The 23,988-nt window shown below is 38.3% G+C and overlaps 1 protein-coding gene across 2 annotated transcripts in view; it reads right to left on the bottom strand.

Annotated features, from left to right (window-relative positions):
* Window positions 1-23,988, bottom strand: part of abcc1 (ATP binding cassette subfamily C member 1 (ABCC1 blood group)) — a 93,300-nt gene that overhangs the window by 42,785 nt on the left and 26,527 nt on the right. For both annotated transcript variants that reach the window (XM_061884215.1, XM_061884214.1), the window contains exons 5-10: window positions 23,834-23,959; window positions 19,340-19,401; window positions 16,352-16,483; window positions 7,513-7,737; window positions 7,250-7,427; window positions 4,293-4,454 (exon numbers count right to left, since the gene is read on the bottom strand). In XM_061884215.1, coding sequence (XP_061740199.1) covers window positions 4,293-4,454; window positions 7,250-7,427; window positions 7,513-7,737; window positions 16,352-16,483; window positions 19,340-19,401; window positions 23,834-23,959 — 885 coding nt within the window. The remainder of the gene's footprint in view (window positions 1-4,292; window positions 4,455-7,249; window positions 7,428-7,512; window positions 7,738-16,351; window positions 16,484-19,339; window positions 19,402-23,833; window positions 23,960-23,988) is intronic.

Below are 23,988 nucleotides of genomic sequence, written 5' to 3' on the forward strand. Positions count from 1 at the left end.
ATAAATATGTTTATTGAATAATACTTCAAAAAAATACGAATGTAAGTTCATAAACTGTGAAAAGAAATGCAACAATGCAATATTCAGTGTTGACAGCTAGATTTCTTGTGGACATGTTCCATAAATATAGATGATAAATCTTTAACATCAATATTACATTTACTTCTATGTGTAGAAATCTGTATTTATAATTGAATCACTTGTTTATTTTTCAACAAGTTTTTACTTATTTTTATATCTTTTTTTCCAAATAGTTCAAGAAAGACCACTACAAATGAGCAATATTTTGCACTGCTATACAATTTTAAAAAATCAGAAACTGATGACATAGTGCTATATTTTACTTCTTCATCGCTTTTTTTCAATCAAAAATGATTTGCTCTGATTAGGGAGTACTTGAAATAAAAAAAAATGTTCACAGGGGGTACATCACTGAAAAAAGGTTGAGAACCACTGGTATAAGGGAGGGGTGTACGGTGCAACACAATAACGTCAACACCCCTCCGACTGGCTGATCCACATAAGCGGTTGTTGACACAACCAAAATCAAAGATAGCCATTTTTGTTGGTGTGGCTTTGCACCATTTGCGTATATTTTTATTCTTATTTTTGTGTTTTCATGTGATATTGTATACTCTTATCTTACAGCTGCTGCGATAAAGTCATTGTATGTAAAGCTTTTGTACATGCACAAATCTTTCCTTCGGCGGTTACGATTCTAAAAAAACAAAAACAAATAAATATGTGTATAGTTATTACGGCCAATATGAGAAATTATGACGGTCATACCCACCCTTACTGTGTTGTAGGTGGATTACGTTGAGCAAATCAAGCGCTTCTTCACTACTACCTGCGCCATGATGTGAACTTCCCCTAAGCCAGTGTTTTTCTTTTTTGTTTCTGTTACACCGCCCCTAGGAAGATAAAACATCTCGTGCCCGACCCACTCGCCGCCACAACTGTAAATACTATCATTTGTTTACAAAATAGTTATAAGTGCACTTCTGTATACTATTGTATTCTTTTAACATTAAAGAAACCAAAAAATAAAAAAAACTATAACTCAACTTACAACACATATGAATTAATACTATTTCTACAATTGTTCTGTCAATGTTATGTTTTTCTTAACTTATTAATTTACTATTTATATTGTTTCTATTTAAATTAGTACATATATTTGATCATAGGTTTTATACAATATATATATTTTTAATGGATTTAATTTAGTTATTCTCCACTGTGGACGCTTTATAGGTGGCCTTTTTCCTTTTTTGTTTTGTTTTTGCTTTGGTATTGTCAATAGAGCTGTGTGTGCGTGTGTGAGCATGCATGTGTGTATGTTTTCTTTTCTTCCAGTATTTTTTTTTCGTTGTTTGTGTTTGCCACTTGCCTCTGTATATAAAGTGCAATAGAAATAAAGTTTGATTTGAATAACTTCATTATCTTATAGTCTGTAACAGAAAAGATTTAAAATGCATCAATTTGACTGAAATCAAAAATATATATATAATTATTTTAACTATAAACATGTTTTGACCGACTTAAAACCATTGATACTGAAAAATTCAATTTTATAAACTCAATAAATAATAATACATTCAAATTGGTCCACAATATTAACTCAGGAGCACAATATACAAAAGACTAACCACCAAAACAAAAATAAAAACTATTTGTGCTGATTTTTTTTTTATCAAAATGAGGAAGTTGGGATTGATGGCTACAATGAGTATGTTTTGTAGCGCAGAGCTTTTTGAAGCAAAGTTTGAAGCATGATACCAATAAGGCATATTCCTCGGGGTCAAACACGCTTCACTATTTGAGAAGGACTGCCCTAAGTTCACCATCAACAAACCTGATGTTAATCACTAAATCAGAAGACGACCTTTTGCCTGCTATTTGCACTAAATGTTATGGATTCCAAGACGAGGTAAAAAAAAAATCCCATTGTGTTTTAACATGTGAAACCTTAGCCACCTGAATAGCCAGCAACACTGTGTAGCGTTTGAAAGCATGCAGAAATGCCTGTGCTGCTAAAGAAACTGCCCCAAAGACAGCTGCAAAGAAAGCTGTAGACAAACTACAGTTAACCCTACACTTTAAAAAAACAAACCATATTCAATATAAATACGTTTAAGTTATCAATATCAACTTTGGGAAGCAGGAAGTTGACTGTACCGGTATCTGCTTAAAAAGATATTGTGCATCCAGAGTGTATTTTGTTAGTTGCAGTGGTAGAATCGAGGTCAATACTGCAAAGCTTTTATTGTGAAGCTTAATTTTTGCTGTTGTCATTCCATGCTGCTAAGCGATAACAATAACACATACCAACATAATCGGACTGATCTTTGAAATAAAAATGACCGCTTTGTGGTAAAAGTTTATGTTAACAAATAGTGGTCAAGCACGTACAGTCTTGGTCAAACGTTTACATACATTTGTAAAGAACATAATAACATGGCTGTTTTGAGTTTCCAATAGTTTCTAAAACTGTTTTTTTTTTTTGTTTGCTTAGATAGAGTGATTGGATTACATACTTGTTGGTCACAAAAAACAATCATGTAGTTTGGTTCGTTTATGAATTTATTATGGGTCTACTGAAATGTGACCAAATCTGCTCGGTCAAAAGTATACATACACCAATGTTTAATATTTGGTTACATGTTCCTAGGCAAGTTTCACTGCAATGAGGCGCTTAAGGTAGCCATCCACAAGCTTCTGGTTGAATTTTTGACCACTCTTCTTGACAAAATTGGTGCAGTTCAGCTAAATTTGTTGCAGCATTGTCCCACAGGTTTAAGGCCTCGCCTTTTCTTCTCCAAACATATTGCAGGGAATTGTGGCCAAACAGCTCCATTTTTGTTTAATCTGACCACAGAACTTTCCTCCAGAAGGTCTTATCATTGTACATGTGATGTCAGATAAAACAAAAATGTAGCTGTTTAGCCACAATACCCAGCAATATGTTTAGAGGAGGGCTTCACGGTGGCAGAGGGGTTAGTGCGTCTGCCTCACAATACGAAGGTCCTGCAGTCCTGGGTTCAAATCCAGGCTCGGGATCTTTCTGTGTGGAGTTTGCATGTTCTCCCCGTGAATGCGTGGGTTCCCTCCGGGTACTCCGGCTTCCTCCCACTTCCAAAGACATGCACCTGGGGATAGGTTGATTGGCAACACTAAATTGGCCCTAGTGTGTGAATGTGAGTGTGAATGTTGTCTGTCTATCTGTGTTGGCCCTGCGATGAGGTGGCGACTTGTCCAGGGTGTACCCCGCCTTCCGCCCGATTGTAGCTGAGATAGGCGCCAGCGCCCCCCGCGACCCCGAAAGGGAATAAGCGGTAGAAAATGGATGGATGTTTAGAGGAGAAAAGGTGAGGCCTTTAATCCCAGGAACACCAAACCTACCGTCAAGCATGGTGGTGGTAGTATTATGCTCTGGGCCTGTTTTGCTGCCAATGGAACTGGTGCTTTACAGAGAGTAAGTGGGACAATGAAAAAGGAGGATTTCCTCCAAATTCTTCAGGACAACCTAAAATCATCTGCATGGAGGTTGGGTTTTGGACGCAGTTGGGTGTTCCAACAGTACCATGACCACAAACACACGTCAAAAGTGGCAAAGCAATGGCTAAATGAGGCTACAATTAAGGTTTTAGAATGGTCTTTCCAAAATCCTGACTTAAACATGTGGACAATGTTGAAGAAACAAGTCCATGTCAGAAAATCAACACATTTAGCTGAACTGTACCAATTTTGTCAAGAGGAGTGGTCAAATATTCATCCACAAGCTTGCCAGAATTTTGTGGATGGCTACCAAAAGCTCCTCATTGCAGTTAAACTTGCCAAGAGACATGTAACCGAATATTAACATTGCTGTATGTTTACTTTTGACCAAGCAGATTTGGTCACATTTTCCGTAGAGCCATAATAAATTCATAAAAGAACCAATTTTCCTGAATGTTTTTTGTGACCAACAAGTATGTGATCCAATCACTAAATCACAAAAAATTAAGAGTCGTAAAAACTATTGGAAACTCAAGACAGCCATTACATTATGTTCTTTACAAGTGTATGTAAACTTTTGACCATGGCTGTATGTCGACGTCAACTCAAGTCGGCCCACTTGCAGTATATTTACGGTGAACATGATGAGTTGGTCGATGTAAGGAGTGACTGAAACAATTTTCTATTTTTCAATACAATAACAAAATAGTCAACATTTGGCTCTAAAAACGTCAAAAGTGAGAATTGGTTGTTGGCGATGGTGCTTGGAAATAGTTGCTGAGGATTCCTACCTGCCACAGAAAGTACAGCGCCAGCACCACCTGCAGGGGGGCGGACCATACCATGTTGATATAAGCAATGAGGTCCATGAAACGCTGAGCGTCCACTGACATCAAGTTGACGATCTCCCCCACTGTGGAAGTGCGGCGTGCAGCACTGCTGATAACCAGGGCCTAACACAGCAGACAATAAGGGAACAAAAGATTATGAGGATGCAATGCAGCCAGAAATGTGTGAGATGGTAAAAAAAAAAACGCAAGTTGGACAGACATGCAGTGTTCCTTTACCACTGTATATTTTCTATAATGTGACGGACTATAAGAAGTTATTTAAGGATAATTTCCATACATTGTTCTTTCTTATTAGCACACAACCTACTGTAAATATATCTTATTTACTTAATAGCATTCTAACTTTCTACACGGCCACGCATTTAAAATTTCTCAATTGCTCTTCATCGTGTGCAGAATAGCAATCACATAAAATAAATGATATTTTTGGATATTGACAGGTGGAAAAAAAGGCTGTAGTTTTCTAATGCAAATGTACTGTAATTGTTGAGGAGCCATCAGTGTGAAGCATAAAGGCGCATGTTTTCTCCTCCGCTCTTTCTATGGCATGCAGCAGCGCAGTCACATGAAAAAAAATAACATGTTCTTATTCTCACTTTGTGCATTATTTTTAAATGTTTGCTTTCTGTTATGAAAGCAAACATTTTCTAGCACTCGTGTGTTATTCTTCATTTACAATGTGTTCCAAATTATTATGCAAAGTACATTGTACTTACATTTTCATAAATAATTGATGTATATGTCAGTCAGTATAATTTTCCAGTCATTAGCCGTTAGTTTAATTCAAATTTCATTGAACAAATCTGGAAATAACAATATTTTTAATACAAATAAATACACTAAATAACTCAAAGTCCACTGTTCCAAATGATTAAGCACAACAGCGTTTAAAGACATTTTATAGGCTGTAAAGAACTCAAAATGGTCACATGTTGAATTTGTAGCTGTATTAGACTATATAAATAAATAAAATGTTTTGATTGAAATAACTTTTGATCAAACAGGCTGAGTTACATGTTAATATAAGACCCCTTGCTTGATATCACTTTCGTAAGCCTTGCATCCATCGAACTTGTGAGTTCTTGGACAGTTTCACCTTTAATTTATTTGCAGGATGTTAGAATAGCATCCCAGAGCTGCTGCTTGGATATTAACTGTCTCCCACCCTCATAGATATTGTGCTTGATGATGCTCCAGAGGTTTTTAATAGGGTTGAGGTCAGGAGAGGATGGTGGCAACATCATCAGTTTCTCTCCTCTTATGCCCGTAGCAGCCAGTGACTCAGTGGTGTTCTTTGCAGCATTGTCATGCATGAAGATGATTTTTTTGTCGGAAGGTACGGTTCTTCTCAGAATCAGAAATACTCTTTTTGTACCATAGAAGAAAGTGGTCAGTGGAACTCTACATATTTTGCAGAGGTCATTTTTAAACCCTAAGGGACCCTAAAGGTCACAATTGTTCCAGCCCAAAACATGCTTGCTGCCGTCTCAGCCTTGTTGGGACATTGTGGCCATTCACTAACCATTCGCTGCTTTAGCCATCTGGGACATCTAGGATTGCATGGAACTCACCGGTAAACTGCAACCGTTTCTGCTTGTGAGCATTGTTTAGGGGTGGCCAAATATTAGCTTTAAGCACACTTGTAAACTTCTTGAGGATCCTACACTTTAGTAATACCTCTTTGGTATTACTAAAGGGGTAAAAGTAAATAAACATAAAAAATATCTCAGAAAAAAAAAAGTAGAACCATCCAGATTCATGTTTGTCAACTTTTATTTGTTAACTTTATTTATTGTCGTTTGTTTCGTCTTCCTGAATAAGTTGGATATTTATAGCTCAGTATAGGCGGTATAGCTCGGTTGGTAGAGCGGCCGTGCCAGCAACTTGAGGGTTGCAGGTTAGATCCCCGCTTCCGCCTTTCTATTCACTGCCGTTGTGTCCTTGGGCAAGACACTTTACCCACCTGATCCCAGTGCCACCCACACTGGTTTGTATGTAAATAAATAGATATTGGGTTTCACTATGTAAAGCGCTTTGAGTCACTAGAGGAAAAAGCGCTATATAAATATAATTCACTTCACTTCATTGCTTTGCAATGGCCTTTTAGCAGCTTCTCTCTTAATCCGACGAAGTTGTCTGGCAGAGATATTTTTTATTTTGCCTTTATGCGCACAAACTCGCCTGTGCTCTGAATTAGCAACACATTTCTTTACAGTTTGATGAGCACGCATACGTTTTTTGGAAATATCCAATGCTTTAATACCCTGAGCAAGGTAGTGTACTATCTTACACTTTTCAGCAGCAGAAAGATTGTTTTTCTTCCCGATATCACTTGAAACTTGTGGCCTGCTTAATAATGTGGAACATCACTTTTAAGCAGTTTTCCTTTGATTGGGCTCAGCTGGGAGACTATCACAGTTGTCTGAGATTGATGTTAATAATCTACAGAGCCTTGAGACACAACACCATCCATGAACTTAATGCAAAATCAAAAAAAAAAAATGTTTTTGGACCTAAAATCTAATTTGCATAATCATTTGGAACACAGTGTGTATGTATATTTGCATTATTTTCATTAGGTAAAAATATAAATATTCTCTATAGAAGGTGTTTCACGCAAACATTTTTGTGTGTCTAAAATACAATAATTAGATTTGCATTTTTTCTATGAAACCAATTTAATCTGTTTTGTATGATTCGGTTTTCATTTAAACTTTTGTAATGCATTACTAAGGAAAACTGAGCAACCATTGAAAAGGAAAACTAATACACCTATTGAAGAAGAAAAGCTATGTAAAGTAAGTAATTTCCAGTTCATAATGCTTGTTTTTTGAGTATTGTTCTGTGTTGACAAGTCATTATGCAACTTACAAGTCATCCTATCAATATGAAAGTACCTTCCTATAGACGGCTCCAACGACGGCAGTGCGGAGACGCATGCCTGACACGAAGCAGATGTGAAAATACCTCTGGAGGATGACTGACTGCACACAGTTACATAGGAAGAGCAGAGCTGTGTAGAAGAAGCCATGCCAGGAGGGGGCACTAGAATTGTTGACAAACCGGATCAGCAGCCTGAAGATGATTGAGTAAAGAGAGTTAACTTTGGGAAAAAATATCAAAACTCATTCATATTGCTAAAATAACAGGGTCTTCTTACCGGAGGATCTCTGGGCCAACGAACATGAGAATGTCTTGGATGAACTTATAGAAGCAGGACATGAGGAAATACGGCCCAAAGGTCAAGCAAAGTGCCCACAGCAGGGACGGTTCTTTTCTTTGTGTTTTTTTAATCAGTAGAATTTCAGACTCCTCCACACTTTGATTATCCTTGTTGTCATGGTCACGGGCCCGCTTGGGGGAGTACATGGTCTTCTGCTCTGTGCTGGGAATACAGAAGGTGAGATCGCCGGAAATAATTGTGAAATCAAGTCTTGCCAAAGTAAAGAGGATAAAATTGTCAGAACTATTTCCATCCATCCATCCATTTTCTACCGCTTATTCCCTTTCGGGGTCGCGGGGGGCGCTGGCGCCTATCTCAGCTACAATCGGGCGGAAGGCGGGGTACACCCTGGACAAGTCGCCACCTCATCGCAGGGCCAACACAGATAGACAGACAACACTCACACTCACACTCACATTCACACACTAGGGCCAATTTAGTGTTTATTTAGAAAATTACGTGTAACCCACACCTATATTATTTTGGTACTCAGACAAAAATGTTCACCTTCCACCATCCTAGTCATGTCCGTTGTGTCCTTGAGCAAAACACTTCACACTTGCCTTTCATTGACCCTGGTTAGCGCCTTGCATGGCAGCTCCCGCCATCAGTGTGTGAATGTGTGTGTGAATGGGTGGATGTGCCTATTGAGCTCCTTAAAAAAGGGTAGAAAAGTGCTATACAAGTACAACCATTTACCATTTTATCCACATTTGCAGCGGGATTCCAAATATTCTTTTAAACCTAACCGTCATATAGACAACTCATTTAAAGCACGCTTTAAAATACAGTAACGTACTAATTTTGGTTAAATTATTCAGGCACTTATTAGCATTGTCATGAAGTGGTGTAGCAATAATTGTCTTGTACAGTGTTCCCAAACCACCGGTCCAGGAGCCGGTACCGGTCCGTGACGTATTTGCCACCGGGCCGCACAGAAACATTAAATCATTTATAACAATTACATTTTCTCTAACTCAACTTTTGCCTGTTAAAATATATACACGTGGGGGCGGCGTGGCGAAGTTGGGAGAGTGGCCGTGCCAGCAATCGAAGGGTTACTGGTTCAATCCCCACCTTCTACCATCCTAGTCACGTCCGTTGTGTCTTTGGCAAGACACTTCACCCTTGCTCCGGATGGGTCCTGGTTAGCGCCTTGCATGACAGCTCCCTCCATCAGTGTGAATGTGTATGTGAATGGGTGAATGTGGAAATACGGTCAAAGCGCTTTGGGCTCCTTAAAAAAAGGGGAGAAAAGCACTATACAAGTAAAACCCATTTACCATTTACACCAATAAGCTTAATAAAATGGAGACACATATAAAACAGTGGGTTGCTGCATTAACCTAAAGCTCAAGTGCAAGTGTGCTAAATTGTTGTACATAATAAGTGTGCTAAAGGAAGTAAATACACATCTACCCTGGCTTAGGAAGTTAAAGTGCTGCTATTATTGCACAAATAGTTAACATTAACAGGTATATTTACGCTTGGAAAATTGCACCAAAAAACATGTACAAACCCCATTTCCATATGAGTTGGTAAATTGTGTTAGATGTAAATATAAACTGACTACAATGATTTGCAAATCATTTTCAACCCATAATCAGTTGAATATGCTACAAGGACAACATAATTGATGTTCAAACTGATAAACATTTTTTTTTGTGCAAATAATCATTAACTTTAGAATTTGATGCCAGCAACACATGACAAAGAAGTTGGAAAAGGTGGCAATAAGTACTGATAAAGTTGAGGAATGCTCATCAAAACACTTATTTGGAACATCCCCCAGGTGTGCAGGCTAATTGGGAACAGGTGGGTGCCATGATTGGGTATAAAATTGGGGACGTCATGGCGAAGTTGGGAGAGTGGCTGTGCCAGCAATCTGAGGGTTACTGCTTCAATCCCCACCTTCTACCATCCTAGTCACGTCTGTTGTGTCCTTAGGCAAGACACGTCACCCTTGCTCCTGATGGGCCCTGGTTAGCGCCTTGCATGGCAGCTCCCACCATCAGTGTGTAAATGTGTGTGTGAATGGGTGAATGTGGAAATACTGTCAAAGCGCTTTGGGCTCCTTAAAAAGGGGTAGAAAATTGCTAAACAAGTACAACCATTTACTATTTAAAAACAGCTTCCCAAAAAATGCTCAATCTTTCGCAAGAAAGAAAGGGGCAAGGTACACCTCTTTTTTCACAACTGGTTGAGCAAATAGTCAAACAGTTTAAGAACAAAGTTTCTCAAAGCGCAATTGCAAGAAATTTAGGGATTTCAACATCTACGGTCCATAATATCATCAAAAGGTTCAGAGAATCTGGAGAATTCACTCCACGTAAGCAGCATGGCCAGAAACCAACATTGAATGACCGTGACCTTTGATCCCTCAGACGGCACTGTATCAAAAACTGACATTAAACTCTAAAGGATATCACCACATGGACTCAGGAACACTTCAGAAAACCGCTGTCACTAAATACAGTTTGTCGCTACATCTGTAAGTGCAAGTTAAAGCTCAACTATGCAAAGCAAAAGCCATTTATCAACAACACCCATAAACACCGCCGGCTTCTCTGGGCCCAAGATCATCTAAGGTGGACTGATGCAAAGTGGAAAAATGTTCTGTGGTCTGACGAGTCCACATTTCAAATTGTTTTTGGAAATATTCGACATTGTGCCATCCGGACCAAAAGGGGAAGCGAACCATCCAGACTGTTATCGATGCAAAGTTCAAAAGCCAGCATCTGTGATGGTATGGGGGTGCATTAGTGGCCAAGGCATGGGTAACTTACACATCTGTGAAGGCACCATTAATGCTGAAAGGTACATACAGGTTTTGGAACAAAATATGCTGCCATCCAAGCGCCGTCTTTTTCATGGACGGCCCTGCTTATTTCAGCAAGACAATGCCAAGCCACATTCAGCACGTGTTACAACAGCGTGGCTTCATAAAAAAAGAGTGCGGGTACTTTCCTGGCCCGCCTGCAGTCCAGACCTGTCTCCCATCGAAAATGTGTGGCGCATTATGAAGCGTAAAATACGACAGCGGAGACCCCTGACTGTTGAACGACTAAAGCTCTGCATAAAACAAGAATGGGAAAGAATTCCACTTTTAAAGCTTCAACAATTAGTTTTACTCAGTTCCCAAATGTTTATTGAGTGTTGTTAAAAGAAAAGGTGATGTAAAACCGTGGTGAACATGCCCTTTCCCAACTACTTTGGCACATGTTGCAGCCATGAAGTTCTAAGTTAATTATTATTTGCAAAAATAAAATACATTTTATGAGTTTGAACATCAAATATCTTGTCTTTGTAGTGCATTCAATTGAATATGGGTTGAAAAGGCTTTGCAAATTATTGTATTCTGTTTATATTTACATCTAAAACCATTTCCCCACTCATAAAGAAATGGGGTTTGTAAGTATATCTATGCATGAAATATTGTACATAATATGAATACATCATTATAATTAGACATCCATAAAAAAAGCTGTAGAAATCCATTGGAACTAATGGTAAGTATATCTAATGTTTTCACAAATCTATGCTCTTGTCCTCAACAGTGACTTATAATATACGTTAGCCAAAAAAAGCTAGAGAAAGTAAGTAAAAAACAAAAGTCTTTGGAGAGCTTTTTTGCAAAGGGGTATGGGCCAGGGCTCCCAATAATTCCGCGTTATGGTGAGTTGCATTGTTCATGCACTTATTTTTGTTGTATTTATCTGCCACAAGTGGAAGGCCGGTCCATAAAAATAAAAACTACATTAAACCAGTCACTGGTTAAAAAGGTTAGGGACCCCTGGTCTAGTAAAGAGGCGATGAATTGAAACTTGGAGCCTGTGGAGTGTTGACAATAACGAATACAGAGAACCATACTTAAGTATGGTCATCCCTTACATTGACAGACCCATGTCAACATAAGTGGTTGTCGATATAAACAAAAATAACTTTGCCAATGTGCAAATCTTTTTTCGGGTTGCTAGAAAAACTTATATATATACAGTATATATATATATATTTTTTTTTTTAAATATTTTTTTTAAAGGGTGCATTTTCTTAGTTGCCGTTGTAGAATTCAGGCTAATACTGCCATGCTTTTATTTTGAAGCTTACTTTGCACTGAACAGGACTACAGACACTGTGTACAACACATTTAAATGCTGCGTGACTACTTGACAGGAGTTATGCTGCCGTTGTTTCATGCTGATAAGCAATAGAGATTAAGTTAATAATACTTCAACACATGGACGTAAACAATAAATATTTTCAATTTCAAATTCTATGCCAACTAAAGTGGTTGACCATGTATTACTACAAAATTTGGTGGACTAGAATTTGATAAGACGTAGGCGGGTTGTCGCCAACATTCCACTGATGTGTAACTATTAGTAAGAAGAAAACGGTGGACTTGATCAGTGAGTCGGGACTTTATTGGGCTGCTGACAAAAACAAGGTCCACTTAAATGGATTTCACTGAGTCAATTTTACATGGTCTAACGTGCCAAATATCATCCAAATACCAAATGTTCTCCATTCACCAGTCCTTCGCCATATTGCAATTCAAATGTTCAGGCATTACTCTATCATGTTTTGTAAAGCAAATCTTACATCTTTTTGGACTATACTAGGTTGTATTTATTGTATGTTTTATATCAGCTGTGTCCAAAGTGCAGCCCAGGGGGCACTTGCGGCCAGCAGCTAATTTTTTAATGACCTACTGCACATTCTAAAAATACCATTACAAAAATACACATGATACAATTTGGATACAAGAGAAAAAAGGTAAAATTATAAAGGGGCAAAGTTGCAATGTTGACTTTGATAAAAACAAAGCTACCATGCAGGCTGTCTTTTTCTGTTATTAAAATGGATGGATGGATGGATGGATGGATGGATTATCAAATAATAATAATAATGAATCATAATCAATGCTGTCATGATTTAATATCCTATTAAAGGCTCCCATTACTTCATGTCAAATATTCCACTTTGAAAGAGACAAAAATTGCATATACTGTATTGTGTGTTTGCATTGAAACTTATGTTTTCTATGACAAAAGGGCATAAAATGAAATTAAAAAAACAAAACAACAACTTATAATCGTGGATGAGCTTAAGTTGATCTGGAGATTTAAGTGCTGAAAGTAAAAAAATGAAATGTATGACTTATTTTTAACACTTTTATGAGTTGGACTCTTTATGCTCCCCAATAATTTTAGTGAGATATTTTTTGTTTAAACTGTCATTCAAAAAATAATTATCAAATACAATCAATATTGTTATGAAATACCGACCTATTTAAGAGTCCAAATACTTAAATATTGCACTTTGCAAATGTTGCGGGTGATATATATTTCATATTTTGTGGTTTTGCAATTAGAAACGGCATAAAAGATTAAAAACATTATAACTTTATGTCAACAGATATATCTGAAGTTGATATAAACATTTAAGAGTTTGAAAAAATAAAAAAATATGACTTTTTATGACAGACCATTCTGGGTCCCAGAAATCAAACTTGATGGAAGCCCTAAAGATAAAAAAAAACTCTCAGATATATTGGTATTGAAACGGAAAAAATATCAAAATGGCCCCTCCATGCTTTGATTTATCAGAGTGCGGCCCTCAGAGGAAAAGGTTTGGACACCCTTGTCTTATATGTACAAAAGTACAGTATTTGCCCTTTTTTCTATTATGTCATGGTTATCCAAATCGATGTGCAAGACTGTAGAGAGATATTCACCAAGGGGAACTTTCCTTTTTGACATGCTTGTTTTTCATGTTAAATACAGAGTATAACAGTTGATGCACTTCATCTCTCTTTCGTCATCGATAACAAATCTCCAAATTGGTGAGCCTTTGACGTGAGCTGCTTCTAAAGTCGGAAAAGGCCCAACAACGTCTTTTCACTCTAAGGAAACTAAAATGCGCAAACATTCCGCAGAAATCAATGGTAAACTTTTACAATTGTGCCATCAGCAGTGTCCTAAATTACGGCTTTTTAGTGTGGTTTGCTAGCTGCACTAAAGCGAACCAACAGGCCCTCCAGTGAGTGGTTAAAGCGAGTAAACTGGTTTAAATGTTACTTAGATATTGGGTTTCACTATGTAAAGCGCTTTGAGCCACTAGAGAAAAGCGCTATATAAATATAATTCACTTCACTTCACAACATCCTGAAGGACAGACATCACCCAGCACATGGCCTCTTCAACCTGCTACCCTCTGGAAGGAGGTATAGATCGATTCGCGCAGAACCACCAGAATGTCTTACAGTCTGTATCCCCAGGCTGTGAGACTGCTAAATGAACAGCCTGCTCCTTTACTGCCCCCAACCATCTTATTACCTCACTCTTCACCACTTCAATAATTGTGCCCTGAACATTGCATTGCTGCAACATCAACGTCACACCCATCAGACATCTGACTCTTCCCACCCCCATGCCCCTCTACTCCCGATCTTCTAGACAATGCTTAAATGTAAACTATTGTCAACCTGCACTTCAATGCAATTCTATGCCGCTAGATCATGGGTGTCAAACTCTGGCCCGCTGTGTAATTTAATTTGGCCCTTGAGGCAATATCAATTTAGCATTAGAGCTGGCCCGCCGGTGTTATACAGCGTCGGTGCCGCTGTAACACCGGATTCACCGCTAATACTCATACTTGCCAACCGTCCTAATTTTCCCGGTAGACTCCCGAAGTTCAGTGCCCCTCCCGAAAATCGCCCGGGGCAACCATTCTCCCGAATTTCTACCGATTTCCACCTGGACAACTATATAGGGGGCGGGCATTTAAGGCACTGCCTTAAGCGTTCTCTACAACCTGTCATCAGATCCGCTTTTCCTCCATACTAACAGCGTGTCACATAATATTTGTGGCTTTTACACACACACACACGCACAAGTGAATGCAACCCATACTTGGTCAACAGCCATACAGGTCACACTGAGGGTGGCCCTATAAACAACAGGGAGACTCCCGAATATCTCCCTGGGCAACCATTCTACCGAATTTCTCCCGATTTCCACTCGTAAAAAAAATATTGGGGGCATGCCTCAAAGGCACTGCCTTTAGCGCCCTCTAAAACCTGTAGTCACGTCAGCTTTTCCTCCATACTAACAGCGTGTCGCCCCAGTCACAATATGTACGCGCTTTTACTGACACACATAAGTGAATGCAAGGCATACTTGATCAACAGCCATACAGATCACACTGAGGGTGGCCGTACAAACAAATTTAACACTGTTACAAATATGCACCACACTGTGAACCCACACCAAACAAGAATGTCAAACACATTAAGGGACGGCGTGGCGCAGCGGGGAGGGTGGCCGTGCGCAACACGAGCATCCCTGGTTCAATTCCCACCTAGTACCAACCTCGTCACGTCCGTTGTGTCCTGAGCAAGACACTTCACCCTTGCTCCTGATGGGTGCTGGTTGGCGCCTTGCATGGCAGCTCCATCCATCAGTGTGTGAATGTGTGTGTGAATGGGTAAATGTGGAAGTAGTGTCAAAGCGCTTTGAGTACCTTGAAGGTAGAAAAGCGCTATACAAGTACAACCCATTTATCATTTATTTATTTAACATTTCGAGTGAACATCCGCACCGTAACACAACAGAACAAATATCCAGAACCCCTTGCAATACTAACTCTTCCGGAAAACTTCCAGCAAACTGACCAATAATTAACGTTTTATTCATGCATTTTCTCTTGCTACTTCAAGGCTTGAATGTTTGGTTCATTCATTATTGTTATTTTATTTTCAAATTTATTATTAGCCTGTGGAAAAAAATTGATATTTACCTCAGAAGATTGCAAATAGAAAACAAGGCATAACATTTTTATTTAAATTTTATTTGATATGCCATTGATATTTTTTTAATTATTATTATTTGAAACTGGATTTTGCATGTCACTAAAGTTATATAAGCCTTGCTTGTTCAATATTTAATGCAAAACTTGTTTGGGTCCCTATTAAAAGGTTAATTAGTTCAACCTTGGCCCGCGGCTTTGTTCCGTTTAAAATTTTGGCCCACTCTGTATTTGAGTTTGACACCCCTGCGCTACATGAAGCCCAAACAAAATCTTGTTGACATGTATGACTTAAATGTTACTACGACAATGACAATAAAAGGAATTGATTGATTGATTAATTGATTGAACGATATTGAATGTCAACAGCGAGAATTTTGAGGCACTCAATGCTAACAACATGGTTAATGTCAGTGCCATCTTCGGCGCGACGATCATGTTTTCTAACTTTTTAGTTGAACAATCTTTGCCAATGTTTCCAGCACATCGAAACCCAGTTCCAACTAAAAGGAGATACACAGGGTGTGACAAAGTGTTTCTACGTAGGGGCTGTCCGTGCTGGAAGCCTCGACAACGGACTGAGCAGTGACTCTTGGCAGCTTTTCTGGCAACCGGCAAGTACAACGCACCAAGGCGACTATATGGGTGTTATATCATGTCGAGAGGGCTCTAAGAATGTTAAAAAACATATTTCTAAACATATATAAATAGTACTGCACTTTTGATTTAACTTGCATTGGCCTGTGAGTCTTTTTTAGCGCAGATATTTTTTGTTTTGCGTGAAATACATTAATTGGCAGCATAAAAGGAAGTATAATGTGTTCATTTACAACACTAAATGTGACGGGAAGGGCTGCTGCATATATGGCTATTGGAAATTAATTGCTGGACAGTATTTAAGTATTGGTAAGAATTTCCTATTTCAAATTATATGGCCAAACTTTCCATGTCATGCTGCGCTCCTGACCTTTTGCCCTTTTGACACTCTGTGTTCCAGCATTGGACCAGCCTTGGTACCACTTTCTGAGAACAGTCCTCGGGGTTTAAGGACCACAAGTCCTTCTCCTCCAGGGGATGCTTGTAGCCCTTCATCATCATGCTGGTGAGTACAAAAAGACAAGAAATTAGCATTGTAAACAGAATGTGGTTTCCGTCCGGGTTCTGGAACACTGGGCCAGCTCTACACAAGAGTACTGAAATCCGATACCATAAACAATAACAGTATTAACCAGTAGGGCTGTCCAGATCCGATGTTGATATCGGACAGATATCAGCAAAAAAAAAAAAAACCCGATTATAATATAATCGGATTATATCGGCTTGCATCTAAAATCTCAGATAAAAGAGCTCCGATACAAGCAGTATTGCAGGGTATTCATTTTTGTAAACCTCAACATCCAGTTAACATCTAAATGTTGTCTAATAATCACACAAAGTTGGTATTTTCTTGCATTTCAGTGAAGTCATTCCCAAACAGGTTAAACATGGTAAACTAAAGGCTACTCGAAACGAGCAGCTACACAACAGCTAAGCAAACAGTTGCACGCAAGCTAGACATATGTGGTAAATGGCTCTTACTGATCAATATTGCAGTCTAAAACACAAATTTGTCAATACCCAATATCAAATAATTATAGTTGCATATTAGTTATGGATATTAAGTCTCCAAGGCAAAATGTTTTTAGTATCAAACGTGTCGACATCATTCAACTTAATGCGTGTCATTAGAAAATTATTTCCACTTTAACTTAAAGGGCAACTGCACTTTTTTTTTTATTATGAAAGACATGATCGATGGATATTTGTAATGCTTTCTAAATATTAAACAAATTCAATCAAAAGTCCGCTTGCAATGAGCCTTATCAGAGCCGTTCCTTTCTACCTATAGAGTCCCTAAAAAAAACTGCCAAATCATTACGCTTTTATATACATGATGTAAGTATATATGTAATGTAGTAGTAAGAAGTACATTTATAATATTTAATATTCACATATTTTGATAATTTCAAGCGTAGATAACGCATTCATTTCAAAAACGCATCACAACGTTTGCTTTTTTCCTTCTGATTACTCACTGCAGACTTTATGAGAGCCAATAAATGTAACAAAACATCACTTACTGTACAAGGTCTGCTGTCATTATGATGCCCACTGCTAGGATGTTCATATTTTCTTATTTAGGTGAAAAATTTCTCATAATCCTCGCAAATAAACGGGGCGAGGGGAAGAGGGGGACAAGCGCTTTTCGTGTCATTCTCACCATTCCTGGGTCAAAAAGGCTGTCAAAGTTTCCCAACTTGTCGGATTTATATCTTCAGCCATCTACTTTTTTAGGTGAAAGGCATGATTTATGATCTTTAATAAACTTCCAAGGAGCGAGGAAGCAGCAGACCACTCGATGTAAACATAGGGACACACAGGAAGTGATCATTTCACCGCTATAGTTTGTCTGCATTAGCGCTTATAATAACAATATCACTAATACTTGGTAAATATACAAGTCACGAAATGTAAATTGAGTATTGTTGGCACTTTTTGAATGGTTATTCATCGGATTTTATGGACGGAAGAGTGGAGCTTCCGCTGCAAGCGGAATATTATTTACCTTTATTTAATGTTAAGAATGCATTTAAAAAAAAGCTGTCCGTTGTCATGTCTTTCATAATGATTGTGAACAATAAGCAAAATTTAAAAACAAACTGTGGTTCCCCTTTAAAGAAAGGGTAAGTCTATTTCAGACAGTTAACAATAAATACATTATTTTTCTTACATACCATTGTTCTCAGTTTGATTTGTGCTGATATCTCATCAGATCAATATCTGCATCAGCCAGAACTCAAAGCTCCAATATTGGTATGGTATTGGAAGTAAAAAAAGTAGTATCGGGACACGGCTAGTAATCCGACTGGAAAAAAGTATCGGCTCATTCCGGTGGAAATTTATTGCAGACGCAGACACCTGCAACAAGTGCTTGAAGGTGATATCGTGCAAGTAATGTCTGGCATCCCCACAGAAGCACACACAGTCTGCCGGTCTTTTTCAATGTTACTGCTGACCTTAACATGCGCCGACAGCAGTGCTCTGTTTCAAACTCGCACAGACTTTTTACCATACCTTCCCACTCCGACAACTTCTTCATTGTCACCAATAATACTCAGGGCGTTCACAAACCCCAAAATTATAAACACCAACATTACAACCCAGACACTTGCATGTAAGATTATCTAACTGTTGTAACTTTTTTATTTTTTTTTATTTTAATCTTCTATTCTTTTCTCCCCCCCTCCCTCCCTTGTTTACCTGTATGTCATCTTTTTTTTGTAAGGGGCGCTGGAAGCCGGCAGACCCGTCAGCGATCCCGTTCTGTCTCCCTGTAATGTTTGTCTGATCTTGAATGGGATTGTGCTGAAAATTTTAATTTTCCTGAAGGAACTCTCCTGACGGAATAAATAAAGTACTATCTAATCTAATCTAATCTAATCTAACGCTGGTCCAAATCGGCACAATTGTGCATCAATGATCAATTTCTGCGTGAATTGTGCAGAATATATGCACTTGGGAGTATGATAAACGCTTACAAGGCATTTGTAGTGTTGCTGACTTTGCTGTGGTAATAATGATAATGTTTTCTGTATTGTATTTCATATCAAATCCTGATTTTATGTACATTACTTAAATTAATATTTTGTTTAACTAGTATGCCACCAAATCGTGTTGAGGCAAGTTTTCCCTTTTAAAGTATCAGTTTGGGCATCAACTAAGCACTAAAACCGTTTCTAAAGCACTGATTTGAAACTTGAATCGGATTATGTACTACACTTACCTACGCCAAGCCCAACTTGCAAGATTACAGAAAGGTGCAAAAGAGTTTGCTCACCCGGTTTACATGTGCTTTGTGTATTACTCCCACCACCACCCCCCGCTCTTTTCTTGGATTTGCCCCATTAGTGCTTACCTGGTGATCCACCAGAATGTTATTTTGGAAAGGAAAGAAGCTCCTGGCTCTGGGCAAGGATTCTAACAACAACAAATGAAACATCTGTTAGAAACAAAGAAAATACTCCAGTGGTGCAGTATGAAATAGTTACCAACAAACAAATGCATTGTTGGCTTTATTTTAACAAAACATCTTAGGGTACATTAAACATTTGTTTGTTTCTTATTGCAATCTAAGAACAATTTTGTCCTTAAATGAAATAGTGAACATACTAGACAATTTGTCATTTAGTAGTAAGTAAGCAAACAAAGGCTCCTAATTTGTCTGCTGACATATGCAGTAACATATTGTGTCATTCCCTATTCTATTATTTTGTCCAAATTAAGGACAAGTGGTAGGAAATGAATTATTAATCTACTTGTTCATTTACTGTTAATATCTGCTTATTTTCTATTTCAACATGTTCTATCTACACTTCTTTTAAAATGTAATAAACATTTACTCTTCTGTTGTTTGGATACTTTACATTAGTTTTGGATGATACCACAAATGTATGTATCGATCCGATACCAAGTAGTTACAGGGTCATACATTGGTCATTATTTAAGTTCTCATGAGTCCAGGGTCATATTTCCTGAGTTTATGAAAATATGATTTTTTTTTTTAAAAAGAAAAACGATTTTGTGACGATAGAAAATATTGAGGTAATAATAGTAGTAACGACTAGATATGCTCTTTTACTTAGTATCATTACAGTGGATGTCAGGTGTAGATCCATCCATGGCATTTGTTTACATTGTGACGCCGGTGACCTATTGTATCCTCCTACGGTGTGTAGCGAAGCATGTTTAGCTATTCCTCGTCCTGCAGGGATGATACTTGTAAAAAAACTCACTTTATTTTTCACCATGGAGGCCAGGATTAGTGATTTAGGAGAACCTAAAACACTGTTGACTGCGGATGGACTATTAGCCACTAGCTAGCTAGCCATGTTTTAAAGCAGTGGTCCCCAACCACCGGGCCCGATTGGTACCGGGCCGCAGAATAATTTTTTATTCATTTTTATTTAAAAAAAAAAATATATATAAATATATTTTTATTTATTTATTAAATCAACATAAAAAACACAATATACACTTACAATTAGTGCACCAACCACAAAAACCTCCCTTTTTCATGACAAAAACGTTCCTTTTTCATGACAAAGGAAAAAAAAAAAAAAAAAAAAAAAAAAAAAAAAAGGACCCCCCCACCTTTATCGTTAGTTTTAACACACTGTGTCTGTTTGTAAGTAAACCGTAATTTTGCGCTGCCGAACATGCTGGACATTAAACAAATATACAAAGAGACAAAATAATACCTTGTTGCAAACCATTACAAACACAAGGAGGAGATGATACAATTTCTCCATTTACAGACATAGACTGGTGCATCTGTTAACATCTGCATTTCAAAATAGCCCAGCAGAGTAGGGTAAAATATTGCACATACAATTGATCAGTTAATTATAATCCGCATTCAACGGAACCTGTTTAAATAAACACCTTTCGGGACTTTTGCCAGAGACACAGTACGAAAGGGCGAGATTGAATGCTTTCTTAACCTGCGTATAATTGCAGATCTTTCTTCCGGTGGCTTAGAGTTTTTAAAGAGATGCATTTTGTCACAAAATTTGCATGAAGGGGAATGAAAGACCAAATGTAAAAGAAGAAAAAAACAATTTACCTTTTGGTCTCAAATGTTATGTCGACCTAAATAGGCACTTTATTAGTGATGAGAAGAACACGGGGAACCAGGACTTAATGAGTTGGCCAACACTTAAACTGTTAAAAAACTGATTAAAAAAAAAGAATAAGAGATGAACATGTTTCAAATACAACTGGGGGGATGAACAATTACATGAGTAATTCCTCCATTTGTAGGGTTTCCCCAAATTGCATATATACCTGTGGCAGTGGGGGCATCGTTTGTGCCAATATGACATCATGATACAATTTGCATAACCTGTAATGATACATGTTTTCTTTAAAAAGGCTAAAAAACTGTTATACATACAAACCCTGTTTTCATATGAGTTGGGAAATTGTGTTAGATGTTAATATAAACAGAATACGATGATTTGCAAATCATTTTCAACCCATATTCAGTTGAATATGCTACAAAGACAACATATTTGATGTTAAAACTGATAAACATTTTTTTTTGCAAATAGTCATCAACTTTAGAATTTGATGCCAGCAACACGTGACAAAAAGTTGGGAAAGGTGGCAATAAATACTGATAAGGTTGAGGAATGCTCATCAAACACTTATTTGGGACATCCCACAGGTGTGCAGGCTAATTGGGAACAGGTGGGTCCCATGATTGGGTATAAAAGCAGCTTCCATGAAATGTTAAGTCATTCACAAACAAGGATGGGGCGAGGGTCACCAATTTGTAAGCAAATTGTCGAACAGTTTCAGAACAACATTTCTCAACAAGCTATTGCAAGCAATTTAGGGATTTGACCATCCACGGTCCGTAAAATCATCAAAAGGTTCAGAGAATCTGGAAAAATCACTGCACGTAAGCAGTGATATTACAGACCTTTGATCCCTCAGGCGGTACTGCATCAAAAACCTACATCAGTGTGTAAAGGATATCACCACATGGGCTCAGGAACACTTCATAAAACCACTGTCAGTAACTACAGTTGGTCGCTACATCTGTAAGTGCAAGTTAAAACTCTACTATGCAAAGCGAAAGCCATTTATCAACAACACAAACGAACGCCGCCGGCTTTGCTGGGCCCAGGCTCATCTAAGATGGACTGATGCAAAGTGGAAACGTGTTCTGTGGTCTGACAAGTCCACATTTCAAATTATATTTGGAAACTGTGGACATTGTGTCCTCCGGAACAAAGAGGAAAATAATCATCAGGATTGTTGTAGGGGCAAAGTTCAAAAGTCAGCATCTGTGATGGTATGGGGGTGTATTAGTGCCCAAGGTATGGGTAACTTACACATCTGTGAAGGCACCATTAATGCTGAAAGGTCCATACAGGTTTTGGAGCAACATATGTTGTCATCCAAGCAACGTTATCATGGACGCCCCTGCTTATTTCAGCAAAACAATGCCAAGCCATGTATTACAACAGCGTGGCTTCATAGTAAAAGAGTGCAGGTACTTTTCCTGGCCCGCCTGCAGTCCAGACATGTCTCCCATCGAAAATGTGTGGCGCATTATGAAGCATAAAATACGACAGCGGAGAACCCGGACTGTTGAACAACTGAAGCTCTACATAAAACAAGAATGGTAAAGAATTCCCCTTCCAAAGCTTCAACAATTAGTTTTCTCAGTTCCCAAACGTTTATAGAGTGCTGTGAAAAGAAAATGTGATGTAACACAGTGGTGAACATGCCCTTTCCCAACTACTTTGGCACGTGTTGCAGCCATGAAATTCAAAGTTAATTGTTATTTGCAAAAAAAATAAAGTTTATGAGTTTGAACATCAAATATCTTGTCTTTGTAGTGCATTCAACTGAATATGGGTTGAAAAGGATTTGCAAATCATTGTATTTCATTTATATTTACATCCAACACAATTTACCAACTCATATGGAAACGGGATTTTTAAATCCAAAAATTAATCTGCATCATCATTATTAGAATCAACATTTTTTCTCATATTGTTTTGCATCAGTTTTAAATCATTGATGCTTATTGTACAATGTACTTTATGTTTTTCTTTTTCTTTTATTGTAAACAGACTGGCAAGAAATCTAGCATATTTTTCCGGTGTTATTGGAAACTGTACTCATGTTCAGAGTCTTTACTTCTGTTTCTCCATGTCCGTGACGCACAGCAAGCTTTTTTTGTCCTAAAACACTCAGTGACGTCACGCTTGCGTTGCGCTGCTGCTCCAAGTGCACTTTCTCTCCTTGAAAGAGCGCCATGGTCGTCTTAATATTTGCACATTGCACATTGCACATTTTGTTGATCGCTGTCTGCGGGTATATCTCAGATCTCTTAAAGTACGTCCAATATGCAAATATGCTGCGTCCGCTCCAGACAATTGCGTGCGTATTGCCTACGCCATAACAGGGAAGTGAAGTGAATTATATTTATATAGCACTTTTTCACTAGTGACTCCAAGCGCTTTACAAAGTGAAACCCAACATCTAATTTTTACATTTAAACCAGTCTAGGTGGTACTTGGAGCAGGTGGGTAAAGTGTCTTGCCCAAGGACACAACGTCAGTGACTAGGATGGCGGAAGCGGGGATCGAACTTGCAACCCTCAAGCTGCTAGCATGGCCACCCTACCAACCAAGCTATACCGCCCCCAACAACAACATCCGGTTTCGGCAGTGCTGCTTAGGTGATCAAAGACTTTGTCCATTTTTAGGTGTGGCGGCTTTAATTTTGCTGCAGCGTGGCGCCAAAATCATTTTCATTGTCTACAATTCAATGATCAAAATGATTGAAGTTTGACATATAAGACTGACATATTGTAGGTAGGGAAGAGACTTACCGAGTCCTTCACGACTTCGGAGAAGAGGGGAGGCTGGTCTGACAAGCAGGACAAGATCAGTGCAATCATCAGCAGGGTGTAATACACAAAAAAGGTAGTGTATCTCCACACAGAAACAGCAGACGGCTGGGACAAAGCAGACATTATTAATTCGG

The sequence above is a fragment of the Nerophis ophidion genome, linkage group LG23, assembly GCF_033978795.1.
Source record: "Nerophis ophidion isolate RoL-2023_Sa linkage group LG23, RoL_Noph_v1.0, whole genome shotgun sequence".
Lineage (NCBI taxonomy): Eukaryota > Metazoa > Chordata > Actinopteri > Syngnathiformes > Syngnathidae > Nerophis > Nerophis ophidion.